Source organism: Cynara cardunculus, assembly GCF_001531365.2.
Source record: "Cynara cardunculus var. scolymus isolate 2C chromosome LG 2, CcrdV1, whole genome shotgun sequence".
In the NCBI taxonomy this organism is placed as follows: domain Eukaryota; kingdom Viridiplantae; phylum Streptophyta; class Magnoliopsida; order Asterales; family Asteraceae; genus Cynara; species Cynara cardunculus.
The window spans coordinates 60,510,051-60,525,784 of NC_037529.1; the positions used below are offsets into that span (position 1 = coordinate 60,510,051).

Below are 15,734 nucleotides of genomic sequence, written 5' to 3' on the forward strand. Positions count from 1 at the left end.
GGATGGTTCGTGTCGGTTCTCTCAGGTCATTAAGGTTCAGGTTCAGGTTCAGCTTCGGCAGTTGGGCAGCCCCTTTCGTCTTAATTTGCTTTCAAGTTGAATGTGCTTCAATTACGTTATTTATAACTTATATAAAGACATAGGTCTACAAATAATAGAGCCATCTTCGATGCAAGGTTTTCATAAGTGAAATGGCTTATAAGAATTATAATTATGAACAGTTCTTATAAAAACCTCATTCTATTTGAGTTTTTGTACAAGAACCTTGGTTTTTACCATGAAATTTGTATAAAATGATGATTTCCTAGTTTTTTTTTGTATATTTTATTGACTTTATGATAATTATTGATGTTTAAAAAACACATGCGACCCACAAAAAATAGGTTCTTATAAAAACTATCATTGTAGACTTTTATGTGAGTTCTTAATTTGATGAGTTGGCAGTGAAGTAAACAAAAAGTGTGAAAACGAGGTTTCCATAAGAACCTTCATTGGAGATGCTCTAAATCATGCATTCTAACTATAAAATTAGGCGAAAGATTTTTGGATGTTTTTATTTACTTCCGTTGATCTCAATTATGTGTATTGTTTGATATTTTATTTTAGTTAAAGCACTATGGTTTATTAACTGAGTATCTATAATGGGAGGTTCTTACGAGTAAAATGAGGCTCTTGTAACTATAGTCGAGAGTTTTATATGTTACTAACATATTTTGAGTTCTTTTAATATATACTTTGACATATATATGTACCCACGATAAATTTATATAATTATTAAGAATTTTGGTTCTGTAAATTAGTGTTATTGTGGAGTTCTATAAAAGTTTTTAATGTTAACGAGTCGAGTTGCAGGTTATTCAAGTTCGACTCAAAAAAATATTGCCATGCTCGATCTTGAGTAACTTTTTCATAGTAGGCTTGAGCTCACACGTACTCAAATGTGAGGGCTTCCGATCATTGAAAGTTGTGGGGATTGTGTCGTTGAGCTGGAGGATACTTGGCATATTTTCCTCGCATGATCCTTTATCGTGGATTGTTGGAGGCAAGTTGGGCTTCATTTAGAGACATAGCAGACTACTATGAATGTTATTTATTTTTAAAGATTGGTTCTTTAAAATGATGGGTTCGACTTGTGATCGTGGCAGAGAAAAGATAGTAGAGGTTTTATGGAGTATTTGGTCAGAAAGGAATCAACGGGTGTGGCAACAAATATCTAAATCCCCTCAAATGGTCGTGGCTTGCGGATTGGAAGCAGTTGACGATTGGAAGAGGGCCCGGATGGGGATATCTCAAATGCGTAGCAACATTGGCAAGTGACCTGTCATCGATGGCATCCACCACCAGACCCATACCTGAAATGCAATTGCGATGCCACTGCTTTTATTAACAAAGGTGCTATTGGGGATGGTGCTTCGTGATGGCGAAGAGAGATTTATTTCTTACTCAATGATTCAAAGTCAAGGTATCCTGGATGTAAAGGAATGCGATTAGATCTCCTTGTTTGAGGCATTGATGTGGATTCGAGACATGGGGGCACGAGAATGTCATCTTCGAAACCAATTCCCAAACTGTTGTCAGCGCTTTAACACACGATGAGGAAGATTGCACGGAGTTTGGGGACATCATTCATGCTCGTAAAACAGTCTTAAATGCTCCCCCATCTTTTAAGGTTAATTTTATTAGGAGAAGTATAAATGAGGTTGCCCACAAGTTAGCTAGGCGATCTCCATTCTTCGTTGAGCCCATCTCGAAGGTCGGCTCTCCGGAGTGGTGGGACAAGGACTTGTTATCCTTTTGTAACGTTCTTGATCATTAATATATTTGTTGTGTTTTCTTGGTAAAAAAAACCAAATTGTGGTCCCATTAAAATAACATATTTTATTACTATTAAACTATTTTTGATAGCAATAATTATATTACATATTATAATAATAAATTAGTAATTAACTTATTTGATGAAGACTTGTTAAAATAAAAATAAATTTCTAATTAATAAGTTTTACATTACAAAAAAAATTACGTTAATTCAAATAACACATACTAAAAACACATATAAATAATTCTAATTCTCCGAGTTAGTATATATGTCTCACAAATGCGCAATTACTGCATTTCGAAGTTCAGGGTGGGCGTCTTTATCCTTGATCTTTTTATATTGAGCAGGAAATTGTTCAAGTCCATTATTGTTATCATTCACCATCTCAACTCCCACATCTGACACTTCACGTTGTTCTTCAGTTGGTGCATTAATATCACGTTCATTTTCTATGATCAAATTATGCATAATGATGCACAAAGTCATTATATCATGCAATATTTCTTTCATCCGTAACTGTGCAGGTCCTGCTCCTATTGCAAATCTTGCAATTAGGTCCTGCTACTATTGCAAATCTTGATTGCAATACGTCAAATGCACGTTCCATGTCTTTTCTACATACTTCTTGTCTCATTGTAAAATATTTTTCTAGGGCCACGTGGATCATGAATAGGTTGAACAAGAGTGACCCATTTTGAATATATGCCACCAGCTAAACATGGATCATCACGAATGAGTTTAGAGTTAGCTGAACGTGATTCATCAAAAGTAACATGAATAGTTTCTTCAATAGTTTATCTTCTTTTGTTGAATACTCTAAAGACCTTGGATACGGAAGAATTTCAAGAAAGATGTCATCGTCAGCCTTAGGATCAAACTTTTCAAGATTATCTTTGTTGTTTAGGATGTAGCATTTACAACCAAAGATATGAAGAAAGCTAAAAATAGGTTTTCTTCCATGGAAGAGCTCATAAGTTGTCTTTTTGAATCTTTTGAAGATCAACAATCGATTCTGAGTGAAACATGCAGTGCTGATAGCTTGAACCCAAAATTGAGTAGGGAGATGAGATTCGTTGAGCATGGATCAAGCAACTTCAATGATTGTTCGATTTCTTCTTTTAACTATTCGTTCCCCTGAGGAGTTCTCATAGTTGAGAATTATGAAAGATTCCCTTGTTCTCGAAGAAGTCTTCCATAATAGTTTTTTAATTCAGTACCATGATCACTTCTAATTGAACGAACAATGAGGTTGTTTAGTACTTTCGTTTTCTTCACAAATAAAATAATTTCTTCAGAAGTATCACTCTTGGATATAAGAAAGAACGTCCAAGTATATCTAGAGAACTCATCAATAATGACGAGGGTATACTTCTTTCCAGCGATGGATTAAATGTTGACAAGGCCAAACAAATCCAAATGAAGTAGTTGGAGAGGGCTAGTCACTGAGGAGACCTATTTTGATTTAAAGCTAGCTTTTGTTTGCTTTCCTTTTTCACAAGTTGAGCAAATAGATCCATTTGCAAAGGAGTGTTGAGGAAGACATTGACTAGTTCTTTTCTAGACAAGTCATTCAGTATATCTTGGTGTCAAAATAGGATATGTGATATAAAAATGGAGGATCTATTATCTTTTCTCGTTTTCGTTTTTCAGTTTTAATATTTAGGTGAGAGAGCTTTTTATGTCATAGCCAGTTAACATTTGAGGAGGCTTTAGAGTGAAAGCACATGCTCTTAGTAAGAGGAGAACCTATGTTGATGACAGACATTTTCTAAGCGAGTGCCAGTCAATGCAAATTTGTCATCCTTGTCAATAACTGAACATGTCTTCTTTGAGAATTTCACTCTGAAGTCTTTATCACATAGCTAACCTGATGTTGAGAAGATTATGTTTCAATCCTCCAACGTAAGAACTCATCTAAACGTGGTTACTCCATTAATACACCAAAACTTTTGGTGTATCCTTTTCTATCAACTCCAAAGGTCACCGAAGGACCTTTTTCTTCCTCGTACTTATATAGCAGGGACTTGGTACCAATTATGTGTCTTGAGCATCCACTATCAAGATACCAGATGCCTTTTATTCCCTGCAATATAAAGGAAATTAATTTTGCTTTGATACCCATGTTACAATGAATCCATATGAGTTAGTGGGTATGGAGGTTTCATCTTTCTTCATTGAGTATGATGCTCAGTTTCAGTGGTTCTCTTCACTTTAGTTGGTTTACCAACTTTTGTGGTTTTCACCTTTGATGGTGTTTTAGCTTTGGTGATTTTCTTTACCCTAGATGATTTCTCAACTTTGGTAGCTATTGTGTACTTTCTAGCTTCGTAGCTACTTTGCACTTGCTAGAAGTTTGCTAACTATGTGAGTAAGTGGTCTTGGTAGCTACGATGCACTTGATGATTTCTCAAGTATCACCCAAGGTTAAAAGTGGTCTTGGATATTCTTCAAACCAGGAAGAATGTGTTAGTGACAGATTCATGCTAAAGTTTGGAGCGTTTGTCTCTTCCATCCCTGACACATCTTCCACTCAATGTTCCTCCATAGTGCTAGCTATGTGAGTAGTTTCAGTAGCTACAATGCACTTGCGAATTATGTGAGTAGTTTCACCACGTGACAAACTTCTAGTGGAGAGCTTGTCCTTTGTCTTTATATATGCAGACTTTTGGCTGCATATGAACAATTAACTTTCATAAAGTTGGTAAGCACATTTGGAGATAATAAAAGTAACTCCATACGTATATTTTTCTGTGTAAGGTATGGGGTTGTCCTTTTGTGTAAACAGGATAAGGAAAAAAAGTAATCTTGTAAAGCAAGATTCATTTGATTGCTGACACTGATTCATCTCTAGAGGTTATTTAGTGTTTATTAAGTCTTGGTCAGATTTCATAGTTTGATTTAGACATTCTTGTTATCATTGAATCCACTTCAGATCACGAACTATAATGTCTCTATCTTTAGCTACTTCTTTGACATCGCTGAAGGTTCATTTGGTGTGAGTTTTGTCTTTCAGGAATACTTATGCTTTGAAAAGCTTTACAATACATGTTCAACGATCATTGAACATACTTAGAGATGATCGTTGAAGCTGAACAGAAACAGAACAAGTATATTTCACTAAGTATAGAGGGTCGTCATCAAATCACTGAGAGAATTTGGATCAACAAATCCCAACGTCCGTCCCAATCCCCGTTACTTACTACGAGGGAGTGATAGTTACTCTATAAATATTCTGTAAATATTTTGTAACCGTTTTGTATTAATTTCCTTCCATAATTATCTCCTAGATTTCTTGCTAATAATGGTAGATTGGCTAGAATCATGTATGTATTTCGTTCATATATGTATTGTAATTCATTGTGAAAAGATCAAGCAGGTTAATTTCTATCACATCAATGAATTTTATTTAAAGAGGTATTATTCTCACATTCAGCATAGGAACATTTACGATTCTTTAAATTTGCAAGGGAATGATTTCTGCCAAAATCATGACTAAAAATCTGAAATTATCCTTCAGTTAATTTTGTGATAATATAATTTAAAGACAGCGAGCCCTCATACAATCTCATGTTTTTATCCAAGTTCATGTTGTTTTCTCACTCTTCTGTAAATCTTCCAACATAAAGTAGGTGTACTTTTAAGACCCTGAAATTTTTTCCTATTACAAGAAATCGATTGAACAGAAAGCGATAACCGTATACCCAAGACCTTATATGTAGAAACATCTTCATTCCATAACCATGTTAGTGATCATATTTGTAGTAAATTGATTACTTTTAACTTGGATCGAGATAATGTTTGTTTGTCTTTTATTTCATAATGTTTATTTGGAGTTCACTACAGCAAATTACCTCTAATGACTACTAGGAATTCATCACTATAGATATTAATTTACCTTCCGGGGATAGAGGAGCTGGGAAACTTAAAGGTTGATCATCGAAGCCAAGGCAATAAGGATGACGCTTTTTCGACCGCAGGGTGGTACGATTGTCGAGCCCTCTCCTTGTTCCGCCCGCTGGCCTATTGGGATAGCAGCCTTCGGGCTTTGCCTGCCCTTTCTAAYAAAGAATTATGGCTCGGCCCAGGAAAACGTTGGCAACAACAAATATATATATATTTTTTTTACATATACTAAAGAGTTTTAAATTCTTTTAAAAAATTAGACATTTACAACCCCACGACATGTCATCACAGCAAGTGTCCAAATTTTTTTAACAATTTTTTTAGTAAAAGAAAATATGTTTGTTAAAAATTAAAATTACGGAAAATAACAAGTAGGTATCCGATTTTTTAAATGGTTTTTTTAGTAATTGGAAATATATTTTCTAAAAATTAAAATTCGTAAGAATGAACATCTTTAGACATGTCATTGCTATAGAGTAAATTTTACTTTAGATTTTTTGGAAAAAAAAAAAAACATAATATAATATTTTAATAAATTAAATTAAATTAAATTAGGTGATACCGTATATCTTTGAACTTCAAGGACTAAAATGCAAATAAATAAACTTCTAGGGCGAATATGAAATTTTGACATTGAACGCCTAATCGTAATTCTCCCTCTTCTCGGCAGATTGAAACCCTTATCGCCAATCGACCCCTCCTCGGCTCCTCGTCGTTGTGCACTCTCACCTCGGAGTTTAGAGTTCTTAGTTGTTGTTGTGCGTTTCATCACGTTGGAGTTCGATTTTGTGCATCTCATTCACTGAAAGGTACATTGCTTAATTATGTGCCATTTTGCTGCAAGTTTTCATTGATTGATTTGGAATTTGGAATTTGGCTCTGTTCAAATTGCTTGTTGAGTAATGCGTAGTTTGTAATTGCTTAATACTTAGTTGATTTCGTTCATTGATGGATAAAAGTGATGAATGGTACTTGTCTTTCTATCAGTATATCTGCAATCATTTCATTGTGTAAGGTTAACGCATTTGAAGAAATGATTAACATTCCGTCCTTCTACCCATAAAAATACCTGTTAATTTGCACCTTCTTTTCTGCCCCATAAAAATACTTTATAAAAATACCCCTTGAAACATGACACTGCCGACTGCAATACTATGAATCACTCGCTTTTACCCTACTTGTACCCACTCTGTTCTTAATGTTGGTTGTTTATCTTCATTTTCAAATATGTTGGAATTGAACAGATATTTTTTTTTAAATAAAGCATCAAGTTAAATCACCTTTTTCTATATGTTAATTGAATCCATTTTCTATCAATTTCATCTATACATATCCATATTACAAACCCTAAAATTACATGAGCAGATAATCAGTATTATTGGTTATACCAGTCCTTTCTGCGTACGTGGTGGTGACCTGGGACCTCTGATTAAAAGTTTTGATTGTTTCCTAATATAAAGTATTGATCATAAATAATGAACTCTAGTCATCTTCCATAAATATTCAAATCGTAATAAATGAACTCTCATCATTTCCATAAATATCTCAATTGATTGGGTTGCATTGGTTGTACAAATGGACATGGTTGCATTTGAAATATACCCTATATTTTGCATAAATTCTAGATACTAGTTGGATAGTTAGTGTTAAATACTACAAAGAATGTTTTGTTCTTAAAAACGTATTGAACTTGTAGTTCGTTTTGGAGGTGAACTACAATATAGTGCCTTTTTTGTTTGAAACCATTTTTAGCCTATCGGGATCTTAAGATTAGCGCTTTATAACCATTTTTTTTGGATAGTAAGCTCATATTTCACAATTTAGAATCAATTAACTACAAGTCTATAACATGTTCTGTTTTGCTAATTCCTTTTAGGACACCCTTGTCAGCCACCATACTCATGTAGACATTACCTTGGGCACAGAAAGCCCAACATGATAATTATAAACCAAACATTGTGTAGAACTGTTCATAAAATTATACGGTACTCTACCCATAGAAAAAGGGTAAAGTTCGGTACTCTACCCATAGTAGTCCAGTCACTGCCAAAATTGAGCTCGTAAAGACCCGAATTAACTGAGACAAAACACAAAACTAAAACACCTTACCTTATGCATATATAATTAAAACACATCAAGCCTAAGTTGGAAATTAAATAATTACTTTAACTTACTGTAGAGCTGTCACATGGTCTGGGTGTGTTGAACCATTGGGACCCTGAAACAAATCACGTTTTGCTTCATACATGAATCACAACATCCTATTCTCCTGTATATGCTACAAGTACATTTTTTTAATTCTTCAGATCTAAAAATGTAGTAAAAAAACAGAAGCTTGATTACCCTATGAGGCTGCAGGGGAGTTCCCACCAGTCTTGGCCATTGCCTTCAATGGTACCAGTTCCGGTCAAACTCATATTATCAAGCTTACTTCACACCAACCATTGCTTGTTGTTGTTGCTATCTTTCTTCGGCCAGCAATCCGGACCAGCTGGTGGCATTACCACCCCGTCTATCTAAATTTTCACATCCCAATTAAAAAGAAACACAGTTTTGGTTTGATGTATGTGCTAGCGTTTTCATTTTACATATGTATTGCGGATATGAAAATTGAAATTAGTCGATGGTAATAATTGCATTTTAGAAAGAAGATAGGTGAAAGAAGTTACAATACTTGTAGTAATTAAATATAATAGAATTAAAAGGGAAATTAAAGCGAAATAGAAATATTAATCTTACTTGAAAGACAATTCCTGATTTGCAAGGTCTAGAGAAGATTGTAGAGGTTATCATGAAACTGCAACCAGAGGGTACTAAAAGAGTAGCTGATTCGACTGCACAAGCTTCCTTCCAGGCAGCCATGCAAGCACCGGTGTCTTCTGTGGACCCATCTCTGATGGCACCATAATCTTTCACGTCAAAAACACTAGGAGCAAAGCTGGTATCATTTCTTTATTTAAGCTTTTAACGTTTATATATTTGTCAGTTGAGTTGAAAAAAAAGTGTAAAACATTTTCTTTTTGCCATTTCCCATTGTCTAATTTTACTGATGTAAACTGCAAAAAGATTAATCGGATTTCTATTTGCAACAGTTTCACAGTGTATAAATATCATATTTAAAATATCATAGTATTTGATTTATTAACTACTGCTCATTGTTCACTCTTAAATTCTATTAACACTTCTTTAGATTTTTCTGTTATTAGGGGCTTAAGACTGATTTAGATTTTACAGTGATTTGAGATGCAATTTTTGTGATGGTGATCTACTCATTTATTAGATTAGTTTTCTTTATTTAATTTTACTGCTTAGATTATTAGGTTGTTATTTAACAATTTCTTAGAAAAATAAAAGACGATTACTTTTGAATGACTCAGTTTGATTTATCGAAAGGGCAATTACTGAAAAGATCATTCTGGAGGATATTGTGTAAGACTCAAAGATCCAAAGGATCAACGAGTTCTATTTTGATGAATAATGTTCGAAGATTTCATATTTTTTTGTCTTGTTTTAGAGTTTTAATATGTTATAACTTTGAATAGTGTATTTTTTGTCATATATATATGTATATAGATTTATATTACATTAAAGCAAATTAGACTCGTCTATGTGACACGTAAAAGAATTAGGTTCAGCCCTCGAGGTTAAAATGCTTGTGTTCTGCCCCTGGATCGAGATAATTTTTATTTGGAGTTGCTTATTTTTTGAAATCTGACTGTTGGAAATTTTTGGTTGAAAGTCAAAAAAATTCGAGGAAACATGATTAAGACAGTCACAACCCTACTCGAAGTAGTAGTGTAAAAATGGATTAAAATATCTATTTTGGTCGGGGATGCTTTAACGAAACATAAAAAATATATTTTACGGAAATCTTGGAGAGGTTTCTTATAATCATTGAGGGAATTTTTTTTTTGATTAACCTGGATATCCAACCGGCTATGCGAGCTGGTTAATCCCAGGACGACCACTTGCTTTGCAGATAGCCCGGAGTCACCGCATTTGAACCTTCGTGGCCACAAGGGGATTTTTATTCCTCCTTGGATTTGAACCTGGGACCTCCTGGTACTTTTGACCTTTGGAGTCAAGCTCAAACCAATCAGGCACCACCTTGTGATTATATTTACTAATTGTTTCGACTCTGCATTTAGCAAAACATATAAATTAATCATTGTATTTCAAGAAAATCCAAACAAAACCATCTATCAGTTTAATACTTATGTTTTTTCAGTAGCTCACAAGCTGAAGTACCTGAAGAGCCGTTGCAACTTCTTCCTGAATTGGGCGTACCATAGCCACCATGCTGTTAATGACCAAAACCACAAAGATCTTATGGGTTTCCCCAAATCATCAATTTAAAAGTAAAGAATATCTTGTTCGCCATAAAAATGTCATACTTCGATTCAAACTGCCTTCAAGATCTTCACAACTTCTATCTCCAAGCTTCGATACTAATTCATGTACAAGAGTTCCAGCTACTTTATCATTGAGTTCAACCTCTAGTCATCAAGTTGCAGACTACAATGCTGATATATGCAGATTCTGTGCAGTGGGTAATCTTCAAAAGGCCGTGGATTTGATTTGTAGGTCTGAAGAAATCGTTCTTGATTTAAAGACTTATTGTGACATCCTGCAGCTTTGTGCCGAGTTAAAGGCTCTGCATCATGGCAAGACAGTTCATAATATGATATGTTCGAGGGGTATTGAGGTTGATTCTGTTCTTGGTTCAAAGCTTGTGTTTATGTATGTGAGTTGTGGGGATGTGAGAGAAGGGCGGAGGATTTTCGATAACATTGTGAAAGAGAATGTTTTTCTTTGGAACTTTATGATGAATGCGTATGCGAAGATGGGTGATTATGAGGAGAGTGTATGTTTGTTCAAAATAATGCAGGAAGTGGGTGTTGAACCTGATTCTTATACATTTTCATGTATATTTAAGTGCTCTGGAGCGCTTGGGAATGATAATTTAGGGGACAGGATCCATGGCTATGTTTTAAAGTTGGGATTTGGATCTGATAAAACTGTTGTCAATTCCATGATCGCTTTGTACTTTAAGCGTAGAAGTGTTGATGATGCACGCAAACTGTTTGCTGATTTGCCTGACCGAGATGTAATTACTTGGAACACTATGATAAGCGGATATGTGACTAATGGTCTTGCTTACAAAGGTTTTGAGGTTTTCAAAGAGATGATTGATTCTGGGATTGGTGTGGATTTGGCTACAATGGTTAGTGTTGTTGTAGCCTGTGCAAATATGGGTGTCGTTTCTTTGGGCAGAGCGGTTCACGCTTATGCAGTGAAAGGTGAATTTGATAAGAAAATGAAGTTTAGCAACACCTTGCTTGACATGTATTCAAAATGTGGCGATACAAATGCTGCACTTCGAGTATTTAAGAACATGGATGAAAGAAGTGTTGTTTCGTGGACTTCAATGATTGCTGGATATGCAAGAGAAAATCAATCAGATGAGGCAATTGAGTTGTTTCTTGACATGAAAAAGGAAGGCGTTAAACCAGATACTTTTACTGTCACGACTGTCCTGCACGCTTGTGCGTCAAATGGCTCATTAGAAAAAGGCAAGAAAGTGCACAATTACATCAGAGAAAGTAATATGCAATCTCTACCGGTTTCTAATGCTCTCATGGACATGTATGCTAAATGTGGAAGCATGGATGATTCATATTCTATTTTCTCTGAGATGACTTCTAAAGACATCGTCTCATGGAACACAATGATCGGAGGTTACTCAAAGAACTGTCTCCCAAACGAAGCACTTGATTTGCTTATTGAAATGCAACGTGAAATCAAACCTGACAACGTAACAATGACTTGTATCCTTCCCGCCTGTGCAAGCCTAGCCGCTTTAAACAAAGGTAGGGAGATCCACGGCCACGTTTTGAGAAAAGGCTTGTCTTCGGATCAATATGTCGTGAATGCACTTGCTGACATGTATGTTAAGTGTGGTGGGTTAGTTCAAGCAAAATCACTGTTTGATATGACCATTATCAAGAATCTAGTCACCTGGACGATCATGATTGCTGGGTATTGCATTCATGGATTTGGACAGGAAGCTGTATCGATCTTTAAAAGAATGCGTGAAGAAGGTATTGATCCTAATGCAGCTTCTTTTACTTCTATGCTCTTTGCCTGTAGTCACTCAGGGCTGCTCCATGAAGGTCGGAAATTCTACAAGATCATGGTGAATGATTGTAAGATTGAACCCAAGTTAGAACATTATGCTTGTATGGTAGATCTTCTTTCTCGAGCAGGAAAATTATCAGAAGCATACGAGTTTATCAAAATGATGCCAATTAGACCTGACACCACGATTTGGGGTGCATTGCTTTGTGGTTGCAGATTCCACCATGATGTGAAACTAGCAGAAAAAGTTGCAGATAGAATTTTCGAATTAGAACCAGAAAACACAAGCTACTATGTACTCCTGGCTAACATATACGCAGAGGCAGAGAAATGGGAGGAAGTGAAAGCATTAAGAGATAGGATTGGTCGACGGAGCTTAAGAAAGAACATGGAGTGTAGTTGGATAGAGACTAAGGGAAAAGTTAACATATTTGTTGCAGGAGATGGAGAGAATCCAGAGGGTAAAAGGATTGAATCTTTGTTAGACGAGTTGAGGATGGAAATGAAGAAAGATGGGTTCGCACCTAATTTAAAATGCGCATTGGTTGAGAAAGTTGATATGGAGAAAGAATCTGCGGTTTGTGGGCACAGCGTGAAGTTAGCGATTGGTTTTGGAATACTGAAGTTACCACCTGGTAAGACGATACGGGTGGCCAAGAATCTGAGAGTATGCAGTGATTGTCATGAGATGGCCAAATACATCTCCAAGAATGTTGGGAGGCAGATTTTGTTGAGAGATTCAAAAAGATTTCACCATTTTAAGGATGGGTTTTGTTCTTGCAGAGGTTACTGGTGACGCAAGAGGTAAAAAGATTCTGTTTTGTTTTTTCTTTGTGATAAACAATGCGGTAGCTATTGTTATTTTTGTTTTCAACATATTTTGCTTCATTACAAATCCTATCTTGCAATTCTGAAGTCAAATACCACAAAAGGCTGCCAGTGGCAGCGCAGATCTACAAATCCAAACTGTAGCTTTGTTCTTCAACAATCAATGGCTATGTAAGACTTGAATTTTTTTTGCTGACAAAAGGATAGCATCTTCATATTCTGTTAGTAACTCGTCGCTTTTCTTCTGTTCCAGGTGTTTTCTATCGTTCAATCCACATAATGGGTGGGTTTTGGCTACATCTTCAGATGCCGCCGTTTGTCTGTGTTGAGTCGTCACACGTATGCATCTTGATATTGGCTTTCTTTGAGGTTTGATAGGTGAATAGATATAATGAAGTCATTCTGTTACAATTAAAACAAAAAGAAATGGGAATAAGGTTATTTTGGATGATAATAATGTAGCATCTAAATCTGGTGTTTATTTGTTTAGAAGAAACTGAAGATGGGCCTGCTGTTCTCTCAAGGTGGCTGAAGACAATGCTCTGCAGGTATGGCAAATGGCTGAAAGTATTCATTATGAATACAATGATATTTAAACACTGTAAATACTCCTCCTTTGCTAGTGAACAGGAAACATGAACCAAAACACATTGAAATTGATATTCATTCTGCAAATCAAATTGAAGATCTTTTAGTAAAACTTTTAAGTACTTCCCAACATGATTATCAAATGCTTGATTTGTTTCATGCCAAGATTTAGTGGATGTTAAAAACATAATTCTAGGATCAATCTTGACTTGGGTATGCTTATATTTACTAATTTTTTGTATAATTTTTTTGCTTTATTTCTGTAGGCTTCTTTCTACTACAGTTTTAGTGTAATCAAAAGGCTTTGACAATTGTTGAATGGTTTGGTGCAGAATGATTAAGTGGTCAGAATGGTGCAGAATGATTAAGTGGTCAGAATGATTAAGATATTCTTATAATATAGTGCAAAATGAAATATGATTGTTTAGTAATTATTCAGAATGAAATTAGGGTGCTGAATGGTTAAGGAGGCACAAGATATAAAATCATTCAGAGGATTTTAGAACCATTAAAAGACAGACTTTTTTTTTACCAAATAAGATTCACCTTTTAATAATTTAGAGACTACTTCTTAATGAAACTATTAAGAGGTAAACAAACAACCCCTGACACTTGAACAACTTTTATGAAACATCAAAGACCACATTGTAGTATACTCTACATTTAATTTTCATGTACTCAGCTAATTTAGAACTAGATTACTTTTTAATAATACAATAACATGTTTAAATATATATTTTTCCAGAGTATATAATATATTAGCATCATTGCTATTATAGTTGGTCCTACAAATTTTTTTGGAAACTAATTATGTTTGATAAACTACTTTATAATCTAACTTTAACTAATAAACAAGTATTGGCTCATAAATTAATCGTGTTTAAACTATGTTTGGTAAACTAACTGATAAATAAATCATGTTTAACAAAAACTGGCTGATAAATATGTAAAATTACCAAAAATGTCATTTTGAAAAGTTGATTAATTACGATATCTTATAATATTATTATAACAAAATCTTTAATAGTACCAATATGTTAATTAATACAAACAAAATAGTAAAAAAAAATTAAATAATATAATATGTTAATCAATAGAAAATTAAATTGATTATTACATATTATAAATTTTAGATTTGTTAAAACAAAATTTATAAAAAAATTTGCATTAATTTATAATTTTAAATAACCATTACATATAATATGAAAAAAAAAAATTCATCTACCTCACATAACTTAATTAATTATAATTTTTTAAAAATTATAAGTAATAGTTAAATTAAATATTTTATTAAAATCTTTTAACACATATTTATTATTTACAAAATAAAATAAATATAATAAAATAAATATAACTTTAATTTAATTACCTAAACGTTTTTAAAATTGTGTATCTGGTTTTGATATTTAAATATGTTTAAAAATAATTAAAAATTAATAATATAAAAATAATGGATATAATTAATAATAATTCTAAATAATTTTTTAATAATGTATAACTAAAAATTAATTAAAAATTAATAATTTTCAACTAATATTTAGTAATAATTAATATTTATTTATAATTAATATTAATAGGAGTTGTATATAATTGAAAAAAGTGATAATGAGTTTTCAAAATGCTATTTCAACTAACGTTTCAGTAAGTTAGCTTATGTCAATTCAACATGTACTTAAAAAAATAAGCTAGTGTATGTTTACCAAACAATGCTTGATAAAAAGTAGATGATAAATAAGAGAGCATTCATCTTGAAAAATTACTTAGTTTTAACATTAAAATAATACTAAAAGAAATCACTAATACGATTTATATCGTACGATTTAATTTTGAACTGCTTGAACTCACTTGATATTAAATCTAACCTTTTAATTTGTCGACATGTGCATCAGGTCTTTGGTAGCGACATTATGATGATTTCATTGCTAGTTAGAGACATGAGAAGGATCTAGCTATTCGCTGACATCTTCCGTATTTGGAGATGACTGTATCTGGGTTTTAGTAACACCTGTAAGCCTTGATTTATCAATTGTTAATGTTAAATTTAAAATTTTTATTCGAGGTAATTCAAGTATTGATTTATAGAAAAGGGATTCATCATTTATTTGATGTATTATCGAAAATTTTAAATTAGTCTCTCTTTCTAAATTTGACGGTGTTACATTCTATCTGAGGCTTCTGTGGAGAACTCATAAGCTTATGAAGGGAAGTCATAGGCCAATTTAGAAACTCATTTTCCCAGCACTTTTATTCATAAAATCTGTAGAGGTTTCGAAGAACCACAAGGGGACGTTGCCCCTTGACCCCCTCCGTATATGTCTCTTTACTAATTCCGGGTTCTAGTTAGTTTACACGAGTGTGCAATCCACACCACCTAGTCTGGGTTATAGTTTGACTAACCACCTTGTACTCTCTTGTTAAACTAATTACATATAATGAACCAACGATTTCCATAAAATTACCA

At 33.8% G+C, this 15,734-nt stretch overlaps 1 protein-coding gene across 1 annotated transcript; it reads left to right on the top strand.

Annotated features, from left to right (window-relative positions):
* The first annotated feature begins 6,463 nt into the window (after positions 1-6,463).
* On the top strand, positions 6,464-15,183 carry LOC112507374 (pentatricopeptide repeat-containing protein DOT4, chloroplastic). Its single transcript, XM_025111938.1, has 7 exons — positions 6,464-6,528; positions 8,485-8,660; positions 9,948-12,661; positions 12,774-12,856; positions 12,939-13,063; positions 13,176-13,233; positions 15,163-15,183. The coding sequence occupies exon 3, from the start codon at positions 10,017-10,019 to the stop codon at positions 12,651-12,653; it is 2,637 nt and encodes an 878-aa protein (XP_024967706.1). The 5' UTR covers positions 6,464-6,528; positions 8,485-8,660; positions 9,948-10,016; the 3' UTR covers positions 12,654-12,661; positions 12,774-12,856; positions 12,939-13,063; positions 13,176-13,233; positions 15,163-15,183.
* The last annotated feature ends 551 nt before the right edge of the window (positions 15,184-15,734 follow it).

Bases quoted from the DNA above. Each gene is read 5' to 3' on its own strand.
- LOC112507374 (XM_025111938.1), top strand. From the start codon at position 10,017: ATGCTGTTAATGACCAAAACCACAAAGATCTTATGGGTTTCCCCAAAT.